The 19588-nt window shown below is 29.5% G+C and overlaps 1 protein-coding gene across 1 annotated transcript; it reads right to left on the bottom strand.

Annotated features, from left to right (window-relative positions):
- Nucleotides 1-229: 229 nt before the first annotated feature.
- On the bottom strand, nucleotides 230-8399 carry LOC105643629 (Chaperone DnaJ-domain superfamily protein). The gene is made up of 8 exons (XM_012228813.4): nucleotides 7271-8399; nucleotides 4145-5789; nucleotides 3928-4060; nucleotides 3746-3843; nucleotides 3581-3646; nucleotides 2212-2301; nucleotides 1169-1345; nucleotides 230-793 (listed from the first exon to the last, which is right to left on the bottom strand). Exons 1-8 carry the CDS (start codon nucleotides 7945-7947, stop codon nucleotides 755-757), a joined length of 2925 nt encoding a protein of 974 aa, XP_012084203.1. The 5' UTR covers nucleotides 7948-8399; the 3' UTR covers nucleotides 230-754.
- Between the last annotated feature and the right edge of the window lie 11189 nt (nucleotides 8400-19588).

Below are 19588 nucleotides of genomic sequence, written 5' to 3'. Positions count from 1 at the left end.
GTGTTTTGGAGAAATGAAGTACTGGAAAGAGATGAGGAGCTAGGATGGCGGCCATGTAAATATATCAGCTAGAGGCTAGGGCTGGAGAGCAGAGAGATAATTCCAAGTCAGCATTAGTTAAGTAGCCTGCATACCAGCTAAGCAACTTGGCTAAAATTTGGATGAAAAAGAAAATTAAAAAAAGGACAGTAACTTGTCTAAAATAAATTGATCTTTTTCTTATCAAAACTTGAAAATTTGGTGATCTCCAATGTCACCTGGAAAAGAATATATTAAGTATGAAACGTACATATCAGAGTATAATCAGCCCAACAATCATACAAAGCCAATAAGGTCATTTTGACATCAACAAACATATACTGTATTCCACTCGAAATATCATATGCTCTACCACCAAAAAGAAAAATACCCCACAGAAAAAATTACACATATATTATATATAATTATAGGAAAGAATTAACACAAAAAAAAAAAAAAAAAAAAAAACCCTCCTTATCTAATGCAAATGGGTATGCTGAATGATACTCTACACAGAGAAGCAATTCCAGCTTTCAGGTAACATACGCCAGAGGAACATCATTTTACAGGAGACTGCTTCACCCTTTAGGCATCTCAAAAGCTACAAATGTCTCCTATGCGCAATTCTATCAATGCAAGAATACATTTGCTGGAATAGTTGCGCATTTCCACTCCCCATGAATTGTGTAATTGCCAAATCAAGTTTTTCTAAGTGTAAAATATTCACCATAGTAATTCAAAATAACTCCTCAGAATTGAATTTGTTCCACGCTTCCTATTTCAACATGAGAAACATAAAATGAGAGCCAGCCAACAAGTCCAAGCAAGCTATTACTGTAAAATTCTGAAGGTAACATAGAGTTTGGAACAATGAATAAGCAAATCTTTATGTTTGAATTAAATGTAGAACTCATTGTGAATATACTCTAGTCTTTAAGTGTGAAGTTCATCTGGAATTCTATCAATTTTAGTGCAATTTGACTCAACTATATCCATACTCATAAAATTAAAAATATAAAAAATCAAATGAATTTTTATGCATACCAAACAACTTACTTGCGAACTTAAAACTCCCTTAAAATTTTATGGAATTCATGTTGTATACCAAACAAGCTAAATTTCCTTTATGGAATCAAGATTGAAAAATTACCTTCAACAAGTCAAACACCTTCTCAGCAACATATTTTTGTTGAAGATTGGCGCCTTTTTGCTGCACTTTATCAGGATGGATGCATAAAGTTGCCTTCCGATAAACTTTTTTAACAGAAGCAGCAGTTATCAAATCGGTCAATGAAACAGGCTGCCAACCGCATTCAGGCCATAGCACCTGGTCATAGTTCAATAGATTTTAGAAAAATGTAATTTAGAATTAAACACAAAATGGAAATTTTTTAGAAAAGGTTTATCTTAACAATAATACTGAAAAAAAAAAAAATTAAGTGAATATTTATTAACATTAAATGTTTCCATATTCTTACATAAAGTGGTACTCATCGACGGGAAGTTTAAAGTTTTAAAGAATGTAATTTAATGCCAAAACAGCAATGCATTCCCAGCACAAATGAGAGAGAGAGAGAGAGAAACATACAACAAATAGAGAAGCGTAGAGAGATTTAACATAGCAGAACAAAGATGAATGGAAGTTCAATAACCAAAGAATTATCCATACGATTTCAATATTCTAATGCATACAACGGTTTAGCATTTGACTTTCTTAAGATGACTTATCTCCTAGAAGGCAGGTATCTCAAGCGTACAGCTAGATGAAATAGAAATTCCAAACTGAAAAGAGTCTACATTATGAGACTCTTGCAGTAACCTAGCTTGCTATGATATGATGACCTTACTAATATTTGAAAAGAAAACAACTATGAATTAAGTTCTGGTTCTTATCGAGAAGGTTTTAACAGAAATGATAAATCCAGGAATATGATTGTCACAGTTAATGATCCAATTAATGTCTATTTTAATCTCTGTTCATCTCAAAACTTTGCAAAATAGACATGGATTTAAATACCTAAATGATAATTTTCAGATGATATTGCAATATTGATAAGCCAGATACCATGTGATAATCCATTGTAATTTGTAATAAAGGATACATCTAAAAGCCTAAAAGCCGATAATTAACAATCATTCAGTTTATCAATCGAATACAGCAGATAATAGAATATATATAAAAATGAAACGCACATATTGCAATGTTGATAACAGAGCACGTAAATTCCCCTCTTTTCCTGCAGCCCAACGCTTGATCTCAACATCTAGTGTTTCAGCAATTCTCTGAAATCAGCAAAGATCAATATAAGCATCATCTGGAAAAAGATAAAAACTGAATATGACCAAAGGACTATTTCCATGTCAATAACCCACAGAAAAGGAAAGTGCAAAAAATATCCAACTAAATTATCTTTTATGCACTTGAAACCTATGGAAAAACATAAGTACTTGACATCAAAAAAGAAAAATTGTTAGTCAGATAACTTGTTAACTTGAAAGAATGGCCATTAGCATGAAGATTATCAGGTTGATCTGAAAAAAATATCCCATTTCATAGATATGACACTTAATAGATAAAGCAACAAATAAAAGGAGCACAAGTGGATAGTGCATAATTCGTAAATGGCGTTATGGGAAAAGGTAAAAAGAGATACACATGCCACTCCTTTTGGTAATTTTGTGGATAACATGGGAGAAAGAAACTTGAGGCTCCAGATATATAGAAACAAACTAGTAAAAATGTAGAGTTAGTGCTTGAATCTGACTCCAATTTCGGATGATTGGAAATTTCTTACAAGATTACATAGATATTGTCAATTTTGTAGATAGCCTTTTGCTGAGATCCTTATATCATACACCATAGCTACATAATCCACATACCCCCTCCCACCCATGAGGCACCACAATCCCAGACGTATTTCCCAAATTGTGGTAATACAGTCATGTCATGAAATACTCATAGGAAATTTAAGAGAAAAAAAAAATGTAACAAACATATCATAATCCAAATTAGTGTACCAACTATGCTGTTAAGCAGTGTAAGAGAACTCAGCCCTAAAGCTAGTGTTGGAAAAAGAAAATGTAATAAACAAATCATAATTCAAATTGGTGTACCATCTTAAGCTGTTAAGAACTGTAGGAGAACTCAGCCCTAAAGCTAGCTGTTGAAGGAGCGCGAGCAAGGCCTTATCCACCCCTATCAAATTCCCATTTATTATATGGGACACTAGTCATAACATGAGCCTATCCTGAATCCCATATAGTTGTGGCATACCCTGTCCCTGTCCCGAGACCCAAAATGTACATTCTAGGTAACTAAGTGTATACTCTCAATGAATGTGTCTTTTCAAGTATAAATTTTACTTATTAAAGGAAACAACTCATAGCTAAATGCAATACCACCATACATTTGGTCTATGAAACTCTAAGCTAAAGGTAGGTAGTTAGGATAGTCTTACTCCCAAACACCTCTGTTTTTCTTTTTTCTTAGAGCAAAGTGTTCATAGAAGAATCCAAACAGGTAGAATAGCAGCTATCCTAATAAATTCACAGCATAACTTACATGTCTCTCTGCCTGTTCCCTCTGCGCTTGAAGGTCTCGTTGGTTCTTCTCAGCCAGTGCTTTTGCCTGAACAACCAGTGTTTATAATTAAAAGAAGATGAGCAAATGTGAGCATAGATAAACAAGAACAGGGCAAAACTCTAAAATCAATATAAAAGAACATACCGCACGCTCCTGAGTCCTTTGATGGCGTTCCAACCTAGCTCTTCGCCTCTCTTCGGTTTCCCCTTCAACCTCTTGGAATTCTCCAGATGTTCCAGTAGCTTTTGTAAGCAAAAGAAGTTAAGTTAACCTACAAAATAAAATTATACGATCCTAAACAATCATTTTAATATAAACGTATTTACCTCCAAAAATTGATGATAGATCATCAACAATATTTGCAGTTGAAGACGCTTTCTTCATGCTAGATGTTGCTCCCACAGATGTCCTTCTGGCAGCTTCAGACCCTCCCTTAGTTTGGGTATCAAAGAAAGGATCCTACATTATAGATTGACGAATTAACCCACTTATATTACAGGCAATCAGTGGATAACACAAACATTAATAAGCATTGATTCTAACCGATGTGTTAGCTCTAGGCCTTGGTGCGCTACTTGGTCGGGAGCTAAAGAATGATTCGAGATCATTTTCATTCTTTTGTTGGTTTGCCCTTGCTGCAGCAGCCGCCCTTTCCCGAGCTTCTGCTGCAGCCCTTTCAACAGCAGCTCGCTCAGCTCTCTGTCGAGCATCAGCTTCAGCCCTTGAAACAGCAGCTCTCTCCCTTGCTTCTGCAGCAGCCTTTTCTGCTCTTTCTTTTGCATCTGCTGCTGCTCTTTCACGGGCTTCAGCTTGTGCTCTCTGAACTGCAGCCCTTTCTGCTCTCTCTCGAGCTTCAGCAGCTGCCTTTTCTACAGCAGCCCTTTCAGCTTTTAGGCGTGCTTCAGCAGCTGCTCTTTCACGTGCCTCTCTAGTTGCCCTCTCTACTGCTTGTCTTGCCTTTTCTCTTTCCCTCTCCATCTCCCTTGCTCGCTCACGCTCCCTCTCAAGCCTCCTCTGCTCCCTTTCTTTCTCCTCTCTTTCCCTCTCAATTTCACGAGCTCTCTCCCTCTCTTTCTCAAGTCTCCTCTGTTCTCTATCTTCCTCCTCCCTTTCCCTTTGTTGTCTCTCGCGATCCAACCTCTCTTGCCTTTCCCTTATTTCTCTCTGCTGAGCTTCTTGCATATCTTTATCTTGTTGACCACCTTCTCTACTTCTGGCAGTCTTTAGATAATCCCTCTCTCTCATTTGCCTGAATTTGGCCTCTGCTTTATCCATGGCCTCCTTCATGGCAGCAGCAGATGCAGCAGCAGAAGATGCATTTGCTTCCACATCATTTCCAAATAGAACATCAGCATGTTCATTAACATTGTTCTGCGCTCTACCCATAGCAAAATCTTCAAGTTCATCCATTTGAGAAGCTGCTGAGCTCCTTGCTGCCCGAGATGACACGGGGCTTTGAGAATATGAGGTGGAATTTGAGACAGAATATTCGTTAACCTTCTTTCTTGCATTTGAAGTCCGAGGTGGTCTAGGAGGTGGGGGCCTAGAAGGGGGAGGAGCACTTGTAGGTTGTGTGTAAAGAGGAACTTCAGATACAGTAAGCCATATATCATCAGGTGAGTCTGAAACTTCCTCAGATCTTGGAGGTGAATTTGCATCATTAGGAACAGCATTCACGTATGAAGGAGAGGACACATTTTGACCAACAGATCTTTGAAAATCCGTAGTAGAAGGCATTCCAAAGAAGGTTTCATGAGATTCCTGGAAATCATCATTAGGCATCTTCTTCTGTGAATAGCCTTCAACCTCATCCACAGGATATTTGTCAACTGGTTCTTTACTGGCAGGAGAATAGGTGTCACTCATGTTTGGTCCAGTTCTTAAAGGACTTCTATCTTTTGCTCTCCTGTTTATTCCAGGAGAAACTGGTGGAACAGATTTTCCAAGATTATCAAAAGAGTCTACATCATCAAACACTCCCCTATTAACTGATGCATTATCAACCTTGGTGCTTCCAGAGCTACTTAATTTATTAATTTCTTCCAATGGATCTTCATACAACCCTGAGGATGAAGCTGCAGGGATTGAATTAGACTCTAAGACTACAAATGGATCCTCCATCATGCTGGAGGCTGTCCTGGCTGAATTTGCAGATGGTTTCTGGGAACGAGTGGGCTCCGATGTTGACCTGGGCATAGCAGTGTGCAATTTAATTCAACTTATTTATCTCATGAACAAAAGCCACAAAGAAGTCTGATCAATCAACAAATCCAATGGAAATAAAATTGCAAAAGCATATAAAGTTTTCTTATTAAAAATAACTAATGTCCTACACAATGCCACATGCTTTCTTTTCCCGAAGCAACGCAATTGCTAGAACCAGTAGCTTTAAAAAGAATTTGCATTAAAAAGGGAAGAGGGGCGAAACAAAAGAAAACAAAAGGCAATAGAGGCATTTTGGTCTGTTAAAATTGTTGATACACAAATATCATTACCACATCATGTTTGCTTGTAAACCATAATCACTAAAATGAAATTAAATGTTTATTCACACGGAACTACAAAGAGAAAATAACGAGAACAAAAATTTCAGTGCATTAGCAACTGGCTGAATCAGAAGCCATAACTTTGGGCATCTCAAACATAGTACATACAAGGTTCAAGAATAATTTATTAGATTAAAAATAAAATCACTCAATGACAATTATTTAAATTGATTCCCATAGCATACCCTGAAAAAAGAATCAGAAAGCAACCAGGTCCCAAAAATCAATATTCAACTTGTTAGGGTTTAGTTTTCAGTATACTAGCTAATGCTGTTAAATATTATTCATACTATATACAACCAATTTATAGTTCAATTCTATAGATGCTAACTTTGGCATAGACAACCTGTCACTACCCATCTTTTCTTCTTTTTTATCAGTTCCAAACTAAAAATGATTCCTCACAAATTTTTAGTAACTTCGAGCTCATTCCAGTTGATATGTTGCAACCAAGGGGTACTTACAGAATGAAAACATAAAAGATAGATTCAGAATAGAAAGCAAAATCCCATTTAAACACACTCAAAATTATATCAAGTTCACTATTCTAACCAGATCAACTTGGTTACTTCACGATTTACACAATTCCAAGCACTCCAGTAGACAACTAAGATATTCAAGGTCTGAAGCATGTATTCAATACAAGCCTACGATGTCTGATAAAAGAATACACAAGATGATCCATGATATCTTAAAAGTTAAACATGGAAACCACATGTAACATAATAAATTTGTACAATACATAATTGCAGTATATTCTATTCCGTCAAAATTCAAATACTGGCATTAATTCAGAAAACCGTATAAACGTTTATGACCTTCTAAATTCTAATAACAAAACAATGTTACTTAAAACTAAAATGTAAGTAAAACTGCAAAAGTTTGACTTATGCAATTTGTATAAGCCAATAATTACAATCAAATTGTTCTAGTTAATCAAGAAGCCTATGTGCATATTTATACAATAATGTAAAACGAAAAAATTAAAATAAATAAAATAAAACAAATGATCTTAGCATAACTAACTAAAAGGTGTTAACAGAAAATGTCGATCAATAGCAAAACAATTGAGCATAACCACCTTGATTTACTAATCCAACAATGGAAGCCTAAAATCAAATACCTGCTAATACTTGGGGAGCTACTGCGACCAAAACCAGGAAGCAAATCATCAAAAACAGCTGAATCGTTCTCCACTTTGGCAGTCTCTCTCTTGGACTCAGTCTCCTTTTTACCTAAAGTCCCCAGAAGATCATCAAATGGCGAACTATTGTTTTGGGACTTGTGCTTAGGCGAAGGAGGAGTCCCGATCGAAGCAAACACATTTTCGAACTTAGCAGATTGTGGACCCGTCGATGCACTCTTCAGCCCAGGCAATCCATCGAAAATATCGTCATCATAAACTGGCTTATCAAAAACCGGCATCGAGGCCGATTTCGCGTTCTGGTCCTTAAAAATGGAGTCATAATCAAATGTAGAAGACGAAGAGTTAGTTCCTCCGCTTCCGCTTGCTCCTCCGCCGCCACCTCGCGATTCCGTATACTTAGGTGGTCCACCAAAGACATCGTTGAACAAGAAGCCATCACTAGGGCTACGATCGTGATCATCGAAAACAGGAGCAGATTTGCTAGAAGCGGAGGAAGATCGGGAATGGACAGGAGCAGCACCGGATCCAAGACCAAAATTGACAGAGGAGAAGCTAGTAGTAGTGTTGTTATTGCGAGGTGGAGCCATAGGGGCGGATTTACCTTGGGGTTTGTACCCGAAGTCCCGGGCTAAAAGACCAGGAAAATCATCCATAGATTTCCAAAATTTTAGAACGTTATCGGCGATGGATCTGCAAAGCCGCTTAGCAGTGGCAGCGGTGGTGGTGGCTAGGGAATTTGAAAATCTTTAGATCTAAAGAAGATAAAAGGACTAAATGATAGAGGAAAACATGGAAAACACGGACACGGAGGAGACGAGAGGTGTTTGAGGTTGGGGGTGGATGGTAGAAAGAGAACCCAAATTAGAGGGTGAAGAGTCAATTATCGTAAAAATAAGGTGTGAAAATGGATTCCCCAAAAAAGTTAAAATAAAATAATGAACTGACAACAGCTATGGAGGAAAATTTTTTATTTTTTCCTTTTTTTTTTTTTTTAAATGGAGAAGGAGAGAGGATCAAATCTTAATTGGGTTTTTTCTCAACTGTTTCTTTCTTCCTCTTCTTCGTCCTCTCTCTCTGTCTGTGTTTTTCTGCCCGACTGAGTCCCCAATTTCTTTTTTTTTTATTTTGTTCTTTTCTTTCTCTTTTTTTTTTTTTTTTTCCTTTTTCACGCTGTTTTGTGTTCTTTTACCGTTTAAGGCCCGCCAGATTGTTGTAATTTGACATTGAACACCAAAATTTGAAATTATTAAAAAATGTACCTCGTAACATAAGAATCTTTCGCTTTACTTTGTGAGATATCATAAAATATAATACAATATGATCAACAAATATATCTACTATGAACATAGTAAAAAAAATTGTATTACATTTTATTATGATTACAAGACAAAGCTTAATACATACAAAGGAAAATTGTCTTGAGACCATAGCAAATTAAATATCATTCCAACTTTCTAGCATAGGATATAAAAATATCTTAATTTTTTATTTTGTTTCGCTAAATTGAATCTTTAATCTTAGAGATTATTCGCTCAATTAAAAAATATCACTATTAATTCCCTTTTTCTTATTTCTTTTAGCTTTGAAGTTTTAAATTTTGATTTTAAGATAATCCCACTTGAATGTCGTTGATGAAAAAGACGATGCAACATAATTAAGAGTCTTAAAATCCTAATTTGTGTGATAATATGAAAATCCATAGTTAAGATTAATTCGCATATAAGAAAATTTGGAAAGGTAAAATTGGACCCTAAATTTGGACTGGACTGCAAGGTTTGATTCCAACAAAGGAGGATTAAAATAGAACAACAAAAAAATCATAGCCGTTTAGTTTACGTTTGTATGTTACGATAAAAATAATTATTCTCATGTGATGTCAAAAGCAAAAAAAAAAATCTATAGCCTATTTGTTTCTGTTCAATCACTTTTTTTTTTTTTTAATGAATGCAAATTTGGAAAAACAAAATATCGTTTTTTTATTATTTTGAAATGATAAAATAGATCTATTTATTTGCAAAAACAATATTTACCTTGGGGATACATGTGGTTAACTAAAATAAATTTACTTGGGAATATAAGTGGTTAACTAAAATAAAAAATAACTGCTAGAGAGGAAAAACATTATAGAAATTATGGAATCCATTTATGCAATTTTGTTTACCCACACGGTTGGTATGTTATTCTATGTAGAATCTATGGTTAATACTATATAATTTCCGTAGAATTTGCAATTATTTTGATTTTTAATTTTTGATTCATCGGAAGATTTAACGGCTCGAAAGAATATTACGGCAAGATAGTAAGAGGTAACCCTCTTCTTCATTTACTAAGGTTAGGTTATGTTTGACAATAATTTTTTAAGTAATTTTTATAATGTTCGGTAGTATAGGGTTTGACTTAACTTTTCAATGTTAAATAACATTTTATGAAAAGTTAAAATATGTTCAATCAGCTAATAGTTTTTTAGTGTTTCGTGAAAAACTATTAAAATAACTAACAACTACCTAAACAGTTAATTTTACCAAACAGACATCAAATTTGTGAAAACTCTTGTATTCAAGATGTTCAAACCTAAGATCTTTCATTCTTCATATAAATAAAAAGACCAACCAAACCACACACTTGATTGGCTATTTTTATTTGATTTTATATTTTTTTTTTTCAAAATCTTCATACTTCTCATTTTTCCTTGGTGTTGAATTAAGATATTCTTATTAATTTGTATCATATTATAAATCTCTTCTACCTACTCAAGATTCAAACTTGAAATCTACGTGATCATTCGAATATTCCCTTGAAGTAGAGGTAGAATTAAAATTTAAATATTATAGGTAAAATAGAAAGAATTTAGGGCAAAGACGAATTGAATTTTGAAAATGTTGGACCAATAACCCTAAGCTTTAATGAACCATAATTATTAAAATAAAGAGCAATTTCATTTTTTTTTCAAATAAAAACTTCCTATTTCTGTTTTTTGACAAGCTATCTAAAACAAGAGAAAATGTGAGAAAAAGGAAATGAAAGCGAGGAGGAGAATGCTAGTTTCCACATTGAACAAAGTAGTGAAAACAAGGATGGAGGTAACCCGCACAATTATTGCACATTGATTCACTTTTTGCAATCACCCCAAAATGGGGTGACACGAAGAGAAAATTGAACTTTTCTTATTAGCATACGTATTTGTTATATTTAAACATTTCTTTTACATATTTTTTTCTCAATGATAAAATTATATTTTTTATATTTTACACATTTTTTTTCCTCTATGTTCACTCTTTACTAAACACATGGGAAGAAAGTATCGATCTCTGACCCACATGTTCTATTTTCTCATTTTCACCCTTCTACTCTTCTTCCTCCTACTTTATAACTAAATATTAAAGGTGACCACGTGTCTGTTAAAATTAAAATATCAAATTAAACTTATATAATTTGATATTTTTTAGTTTGATTATGTAGATTAAGCGGTTCGGTTTGATTTGTGATTTTAAATAATTTCGTTTAAGCTTTTAAATTGATTATAAGCTAAATTTACTTAAAAATTAAACCATATTTATTCGATTTGATTCAACTAATTATGCACATAGTTCAATTTTGATTCCCTTAAAAAATATATAATTTCAATATTCATTTTTTTATTTTATTGATTTGTTTCCAACCAAACCAATTACACACGCTATCAATGAGGCTGCACATGGGTCGAGTTTATTGATTTAAAGTATCTGACCCATATGTATTATGGATCAATAATTTTTTGATGCAATTCAATCTATAAAATGTGAAATCCACCAGTTATAAACAGGTTGAGTTGGGTACAGGTTTAACGTAAACTCGTGAGTCAAATAAATGATAATAATAAAAATATTTTAAAATAAAATACATTTATTTAAGAGGATTACTAAAAAAATTAAATATACTTAAAAACTTAATTACACAATAATTTTCACAAACTACAAATATATTTTAATGACAATATTAAAATTAAATTTCTTAACATGATATTTATTATCATCATCATAATCATAATCAATAATGAAAAATTAAATTTCCTAATAAAAAAGACTACCAGTAAAATAAAAAATACTCAGTAATATAACTATATAATATGTTTTAAAGTACAATACACTCCAATAGCAAAGGTAATATTTACCAAATATGTAAATAATTTAGTATTTATATTCAAAATTTTATTTATGAGTTTGGTCGGGTCTACGAGTTTATCTAGTGAACCTATTGTAACACCCCTTCCCAGTCCACCCGATAACCCGAACGAACCGAGTCGAGATGTTACAAACCGGTTGACTTAAATGTTCTGACATGATGATACCATACTAAATGCTGATTATTATATTTACAGATGTTGTTTACATTAATAGTGTACTGAATATTGATATACATGATACAAGTTTTCAAAGTGAAATGGGCCCAACTGTGTGCCATGTACATGCCATGAATAGAATCAATAAAAATTACACATCAAAATAGGGAGCTACCCTGAAGACCGTGTCTTCTACAGATGAACTGCTGCAGTTGTACGCTGACGCTTAAAAGACCAGTCTCAAAACCTGAGAGTTAAACAGGTAACTCGCTGAGCTATTAAAGCTCAGTGGATATCTCAACATAAAACAACAATAAGCACACATATAAGCAGAAAAGACTTATGTAAGCAAATATAATCACACATAACATGCTGCTTTCATTTCCACTTCTTTCACTCAACAATAAGCAACACATGATCTCATGAGCAACACTCCACACAATTTTTCATGCAAAGAACATGGGAAATAACAAGAGATATCAAACCTTTCTTGCCACAAAGCTGGGGCTCTGTTTTTAGTTTCTCTTCTTTGCTACCTTTGAACTTTCTTCTCTTGGAGTGGACTTAATGCGTAACTTGCATGAAAAGTGCAAGGAAATGGAAAGGAAACGTAAGAAGAAAATGAAAAACGTGAAAATGGGAAAGTGAAAATGATAGGAACGGGTAGACTCTAGAAGAAGTGATTTTTGTGTGTAAAAGTTCTACATGGTACCTCACTTATAAGAAGGTTGCAGCTTCATACCCAAGCTATATGTTTTGAGGCAAACAAGTCCTAAACTTTCCATGCAAATAAGTCCACTTATCATCCATTCTACCCCAACCAGGTTTGGTTCAACCCGACTCAACTCAAGAGGATGTTACACCTATGACCCAATCCAATCCGTGAATTATAAAAATGATCCGTGAATCCAACCCATTATATCTCCAAACCTGTCGGGTCGGGTTGAATTGGTTGGGTCGGATTATAATGGGTGATGTCCAGCCTTATCTACCAAACCTAGGGTAGAAGAGTTACTGGATACGCCTACTTGCTAATGGACTAGTTACCCAACTATGTTTCATGTCAACCTGGCCCAAATATAATTGCTCAAATAAGAATTGACAGCCAATGCACTAGAAATGTTTGAGACCCTTTTTCTTCTTGTTTTTTTTTTTTTTTTTTTTAAAAAAAAACAAATTAAACTACACTTACCCATACATATGTTCTTTTTTTTTTAAATTTTTTTAATATACAAGCTTTTCAATCAAAATAATAACAATAATAAAAATTATGGGAAGGAAAATTATTTCACCAACACCATCAATTTTTCTCATAGATATATTTTATTTTCTCTCCTTTCTATTACGGCATAAAAAAAATATTGTTATGAACAGTAATCTATGTATATTGAAATTTTTTTCGTCTTTTTCAATACATTTCTTATATGTTATCCTCCTAAGATACAAAATAATTATGTTCGTTATTTCAAAATTACAGACACATTAAAAGAAATTCAAATAAAAAATCTCCTATCAAAAAATAAATTCCACTACGAAGTAATAGGCATAAGGTTAAATATATTGCATGGAAATGATCAAATACAATATGCAAAATAAAAAAAAAATTAGAGAGACGAGAAGGAATTTACCTAATAAAAATTAGGGTTGATATTAGTGAGATTATTCATAATTTATATCCGATCTGTAAATATTTTCATATATCCATATCCATTTTTCCTCAAATTTGAATCGGACCGGATGTCAGATGTTATCGAATATTATTCGTTTTTATTATGTTTGAAAAAAAAACAAAAAGATAACTACAATTTAATAAAATTTATATTATTTATTATTCTTAAAACATAAATATTTATAATAATAATTAGAAATATTATATGCTATCACAGCTAGAGGAGACTTTAATAATTGTTAAATACAAAAAGTTTCAGGCTATTGGTTATAGTGTTTAATTTATATTCTTTTATTTTATGTACGGATTAAAAAAAATACAAAAAGAGTGAAAGAGTTGTAGATAATGATTTGAAATATTAGTGGAAAAGAAAGGGGGGAAGAAAAGAATAAAAACAGCTTACACGTCTTGAATTATAATTAACAATTTAAAAATATGAGAAAAAAGAAAAATTACTTTTCATGGATCGGATTTTTGCTATATCCATATCTGATTCATATCCATATCAAATTTTATTTTAAAACTCATATCCAATCTACCATTAAATGGAGCAAATTTTATCCGATTCATTCAAATCGAATCAGATATTCACTAGATCGGGTCATTTGATCATTCCTAATAGAAGGATTAGTTTGGGAGTGCAGATTGAAAAAGCAAATGAAAGGCAAAAAAGGAAAAGATTTTAATAATAAATAGTATAATTAACTAAGTAAAATGTTAATTATCAAATCATTATATATTTTCTTCATTTCCTTTAAAATAAAAAATAAAATTCAGCTCAAGTTAATTTTTTAATATTGAGCCACAACAAGAAATATATTTTTTATATATTTATTAGTTTTTTTATGACGTGCATTGCATGTTAACTATACTCGTTATTCATACTCGTTCAATTCTTTATGTCATTGCTTACTTTTACTTATTATTTACACGCACTTTTATTTTTTTTATATTAAATATTTATTATAATTTTTATATTATATTATTTAGATTTTTATTATATTGACATTTATCTAAAATTCATTATAACTGTATATGTAAAATTCTACAATATTACCTAATAAATAGGTTTTAATATATATAAATACTTAAATATAATAATAAAATATTATATATATTTTTAAAATTAAAAATTTCAACCGTTCGTCATCCCACACACATATGTTCAAAAATAAATTTTAAAAAGTAAAACTTTAAAATTTTGAAAGACTTAATTATATATATTCTATTTGAAAATTGATTTTTTTAAAAATATATCCAATCAAATTATATAAAAAAATTGATATTATAAAAAAATTTATTTTTTTTCTTTTTTAATTCCCTCCTAAATAGAAAATTTTAAATTATAATAAAAATATAATTAAATATTTAAAAATATATTCTAATTTTTTTATGACGTGCGTTGCACGTTTCTGTTGCTCGTTTAATACTGGTCGTTTATACTTATTTATTTTCATATACAATATAAACTATTTATTATAATTTGTCTCTTATATTATGTATATCTTTTTAATGTTAGGCCTTCGTCTTTTTATTGTGGATGTATAAATAGTTAAAAATAATTTAAATATTTTATCAAGTTAAATCTACCTGAGTTTAGGTAATTTATATTTAAAAATCATTGATTTTAATAATTTGTACACCTCTTAAGTTTAAAAATTATTTATAAGTCTATTAATTTTTAAAAAATTAATTCAAATACAATCAATTTAATAAATAAAGAATCTGAGCTCTAGTGAACTAAATATAAAAAAATATATGAATTTATATATAAATTAGATCAAATAAGATTCAAATAAAATTATTAATATTTCATAGAACTTATGAATAATTACGAAAATTTTAATTTTTTACATGTTTGACCAAATAAAAAAATCATTATATATGATATTGGAAAGAACTTTTGCTTCACAATCTTTAATCAAGTGATTTTACTTAATAAAATGAGGGATGACTTTTGAAAACTAATTTTAGGTAGGTAAGAATAAACGATCACTTCAATTTGAAACAATGCCGAATTAAATTAAAATTAAAGTGAATTTTCAAAATGAAAACAGCCTCAAATTAAATATAATTCAAAATCTAATTAGTTCAATCGGTTTTACATGTACTTTTACATTGGTCAATTGAAGCCTTTCACAAAAAAATAAAAACCAAATAAAAAAATTCATTTTATCATGCAAACAAAAACCAACATGAATCAGTTTTACCTGATGTTTTAATATTCTTAAAATTAAAAAATATCCCTAAAATAAAAAAGAAATATAAGTTCTCTTTTTTTGGAAAAATCTTAGACCATTAATTAATATAATATTTAATCAATTAATCTAATAATAATATTTTTGAATATATTGAATAATTCCAACTAAGTGCAAAATTGACAAAGTATATTGTATAATTCCTTTATATTTACTATTTATCATTCTCTTTCTCTCTCTAGTCTTAATTATCTGATATGAGATAAATAGTTTAAACGTGTGAATATATATTTCACATAAATATATTTAAAAGAAGATTAAAAGAAATATTAAATTTCACATAAATTATTAGATCAATTAAATATTTCCAATTATTTCTAAGAGTATTATAAAAGAAAATATCATATATTCTTTTCTATAATAAAAAAAAGAAAAATATTAGATAACTATTTTTTATCTTAGATAATCATCTATAAAAAAAAGTGAAGAAAAAAATTTAATTAAATATTCCTGTATACACCACTGTATCATGAAATTATATTATTTTTTTCATAGAAAGAACTTTTAAAAAAAATTAAATACCAAAATATTTATTTGTAATATAATTTCAAACTTTTATATTTAAAAATTTATTGTATTCAAAAATTTATTTTTTTAAAAAAATATCCGATCAAATCATACAAACATAAAAACTAATATTAATAAAATAATATTTTTTTTCTATTTTTAATTCCCTTCTAAATAAAATATTTTAAATTATAATCAAAATAAATTAAATAAATAATAAATTTAAAAAATAAAATATAAAAATTTTCATATGTCTCATTATCATATATATTTATTAAAAAATAATTTAAAAAAAGATAAAACTTAAAATTTTGAATGCTTAATTATCTATTATTTAAAAATAATTTTTATAAATTATATCCGATCAAGTAATAAATTTTATATATATATATATATATATATATATATATATATATATTTCACATAAATATATTCAAGAGAAGATTAAAAGAAATATCAAATTTCATATAAATTTCACATAAACTATTATATCAATTAAATATTTACTAATCTTATTATTGTATAATTTTTTTTTCACTTTTATTAATTTGATTATTTCTAAGAGTATTATAAAAGAATATCATATATTATTTTCTATAATAAAAAAAAGAAAACTACCAGGTAACTATTTTTATTTTAGATAATCGTCTATAAAAAGAAAGTGATAAAAAAATGAATTAAATATTTTCATGTACACCACTTTATTATAAAATTATATTATTTTTTCCATAGAAAGAAGTAAAAAAACTAAATATCAGAATATTTATATGCAATAAAATTTCAAAAATTTATATTTAAAATTTTACTCTATTTGAAAATTTATTTTTAAGAAATATATCAAATCAAATCATACAAACATAAAGAAAAAAGAGTATTAATTAAAAATACATCTTTTTTTCAGTTTTTATGTCCCTCCTAAATAAAATACTTTAAATTATAATCAAAATGAAATCAAATAAACAAGAAATTCAAAAAATAAGATATAAAAATTTTCAAATGTCTCATTAACAAATAAATTATATCCAATCAACTAATAAATTATAATTTTTTTATTGGAAATAATTAATGGCATTTTTGAATATTTTAAATTTTATTAATGGTGATATAGGTAATCTCATTATTCCCTCTCGTTACCACTTTTATATATAGTACAGATAAAGATAAAAATAGATAGATTTTTTTGAATGGAGATAAAAATAGATAGTCAAAATTTAGATTTTTTTGACAATATATTAAAAAAAATTTCAAATTGACCAAAATATTAAATTACAAATTAGCAACTGCTTCTATTATTTCTCATTGTATTAATAAAAATTTTTAATATAATAATGAATAGAAAGATTCAAACTAAGTGACCTCCAATCATTTGCTAAGCTATATCCAATCTTGATTACTTTCACTCTACAAAGACTAATATTTTTTTATACTTATAATTATGATTATTTTTAAATCAGTTGAATATAATTTTAAGTGCATTTTCTCATATCAGTCTAATATATTATTAGTTTTATTATTTATACAATGCTTCAAAATACAATTGAAAAACTTTTCATTCTTAATAACTAAAACAAAATAGGCCAATATATAAATTTACTCGTATACTTTACATAATAAATTTTATGGTATCCTCAAATTTTATTTTGGCCTATTGAATATTTTAATTTATAAAATTATACCTATTAAATTCTTCAACTTATAAAAATAATTAAAAACTCGAACTTATAAATTAGATCGATTAAATACTTATTAGGTAGTTTTTTTTTTTTTTTGATAATAAATACTTATTAGGTAGTTGAAACTTGTGGTTTCAAAGATTATACTAACCGTATATTAATTGAATAATTTGCAAATAAACATTAAAAACACACAAAGAAAAATGTTATTATTAATAAGAAGGGAGACGATTTATCAAAATCCATAACTTTAGATATATAATAGGTGCATCGGAAAATTTAGAGTGTCATAAATTTTTTTTTATGTATAGTGGTAAATTTAATATTTTTAACACAAATTTAGAGTCACTAATGTGAGATTATATACGACAATTTTCCCCGACCCGACGGGTATATGATCCGATCCGATTCTGGTGGTTTCGAGTAGTGAATAAATGAATTTAGGATGGGTTCAGATATTATTTTTACTATATATTTCGAGTTCATGTTCAAGAACTTGGATACCCGCCATATATTATCTGTTTAATTAATATTCTAAAAATATTTAAAATAATTATTTTTCTTAAAATAAATATATTTTTAATGCTAAACATGTAATTATAATTGGATCAGATATCTAATTTACAATCGGATTTGAATTTCAACAATAAATTTTAAGTGGGTATTCAATCCGCTGCCATCCCAATGCGACGTTGATAAAAAAAAAATGATAATAAAATCCATGCAAAATGCTAAAATAGGACAATATGGGTTTCCCAAGCTGTCCCCTCTTACTCATTGGGTACTACCTAACGGACACCAACCATCACGTTCGTTGATCGGTATTAGAATACTTGTGACAACCATTTGTTCACGCCTTTGTTGCTGTTTGAAATTTTAAAACAAAGCTTTTAAGATACCATGACAATTAATAATAAAAAAAGAGAGTAATTATTCTGTTATAGCGGTGTATTGTTTAATGGGATATACATAGTCAAACCACTCGCCAATTACTCCAAGTTTAGTTTTTGAAAAAAGTTTAATTGGGCTCGTTATTGATAAATTTAACAAATCAGACTTAAATTTCCTTATGAAGCTTATTCAATAAATAAACTAAATTTGAACTTACAAACAAAACAAACTCTTGTTTTTAACTATAAATTATAACAGTCAAATCTAAGCTTAATTATTAAAATTTCAAATTAAATTCAAATATACTTTTAATGAGTTGAGTTCAAACTGAACGCTCTGCTAGAATTATTTATTGTAGTATTATTTATCCTTAAATATACTTAGGGTCTCAGGAGCGGGGTCAGACTCCAAAATTAGAGGGGCTAAATGAAAGAAAAAAAATTTTTTTTTGGTATTTTAGGTAAAAATATAAAACTCTTTCAATAAAATTAGTTGTTTTGCTAGCTGTTAGTTGTTTTAGTAGCGTTTAGCTATTAGTTGTTTGAGTAATTTTTCATAAAACGCCAAAAACGGAAGGGGTAACTTTTTATAAAATAATACTTAACTTCTAAAATCTAGTTCAGACGCTATGTTACCGAATATTATAAAAAACAGTATTTTAATTAAAAATTGCTTAAAAAGCTGTTATCAAACACAACCTTAATCGATAAAAATTATCAAATTCTAATACAATTCACTTTAAAAAAATAGATAAAGTGGTATTACATCACACAAGAATTAAATTATAGAATTCAAAGATTCCATTATTACAAGAAGAAAGAGAACATTACTTTAATTATTAGCAACTTAATCAACTTAATCTAATAATTTAAGAACCTATCAATTTCGATGATTAACTTGTAATACCACAATGTTCATATTCAGAACTAATTACATCGAACATGTCACGATCATTACAACCACTCTTGCATATTCAAA

The sequence above is a fragment of the Jatropha curcas genome, chromosome 3, assembly GCF_041381405.1.
Source record: "Jatropha curcas cultivar XTBG-Jc1 chromosome 3, XTBG_Jcur_1.0, whole genome shotgun sequence".
NCBI classification, from domain to species: Eukaryota; Viridiplantae; Streptophyta; class Magnoliopsida; order Malpighiales; family Euphorbiaceae; genus Jatropha; species Jatropha curcas.
Note: the sequence above shows the minus strand (reverse complement) of the source record. Positions and strands in the feature narration are given on the sequence as shown.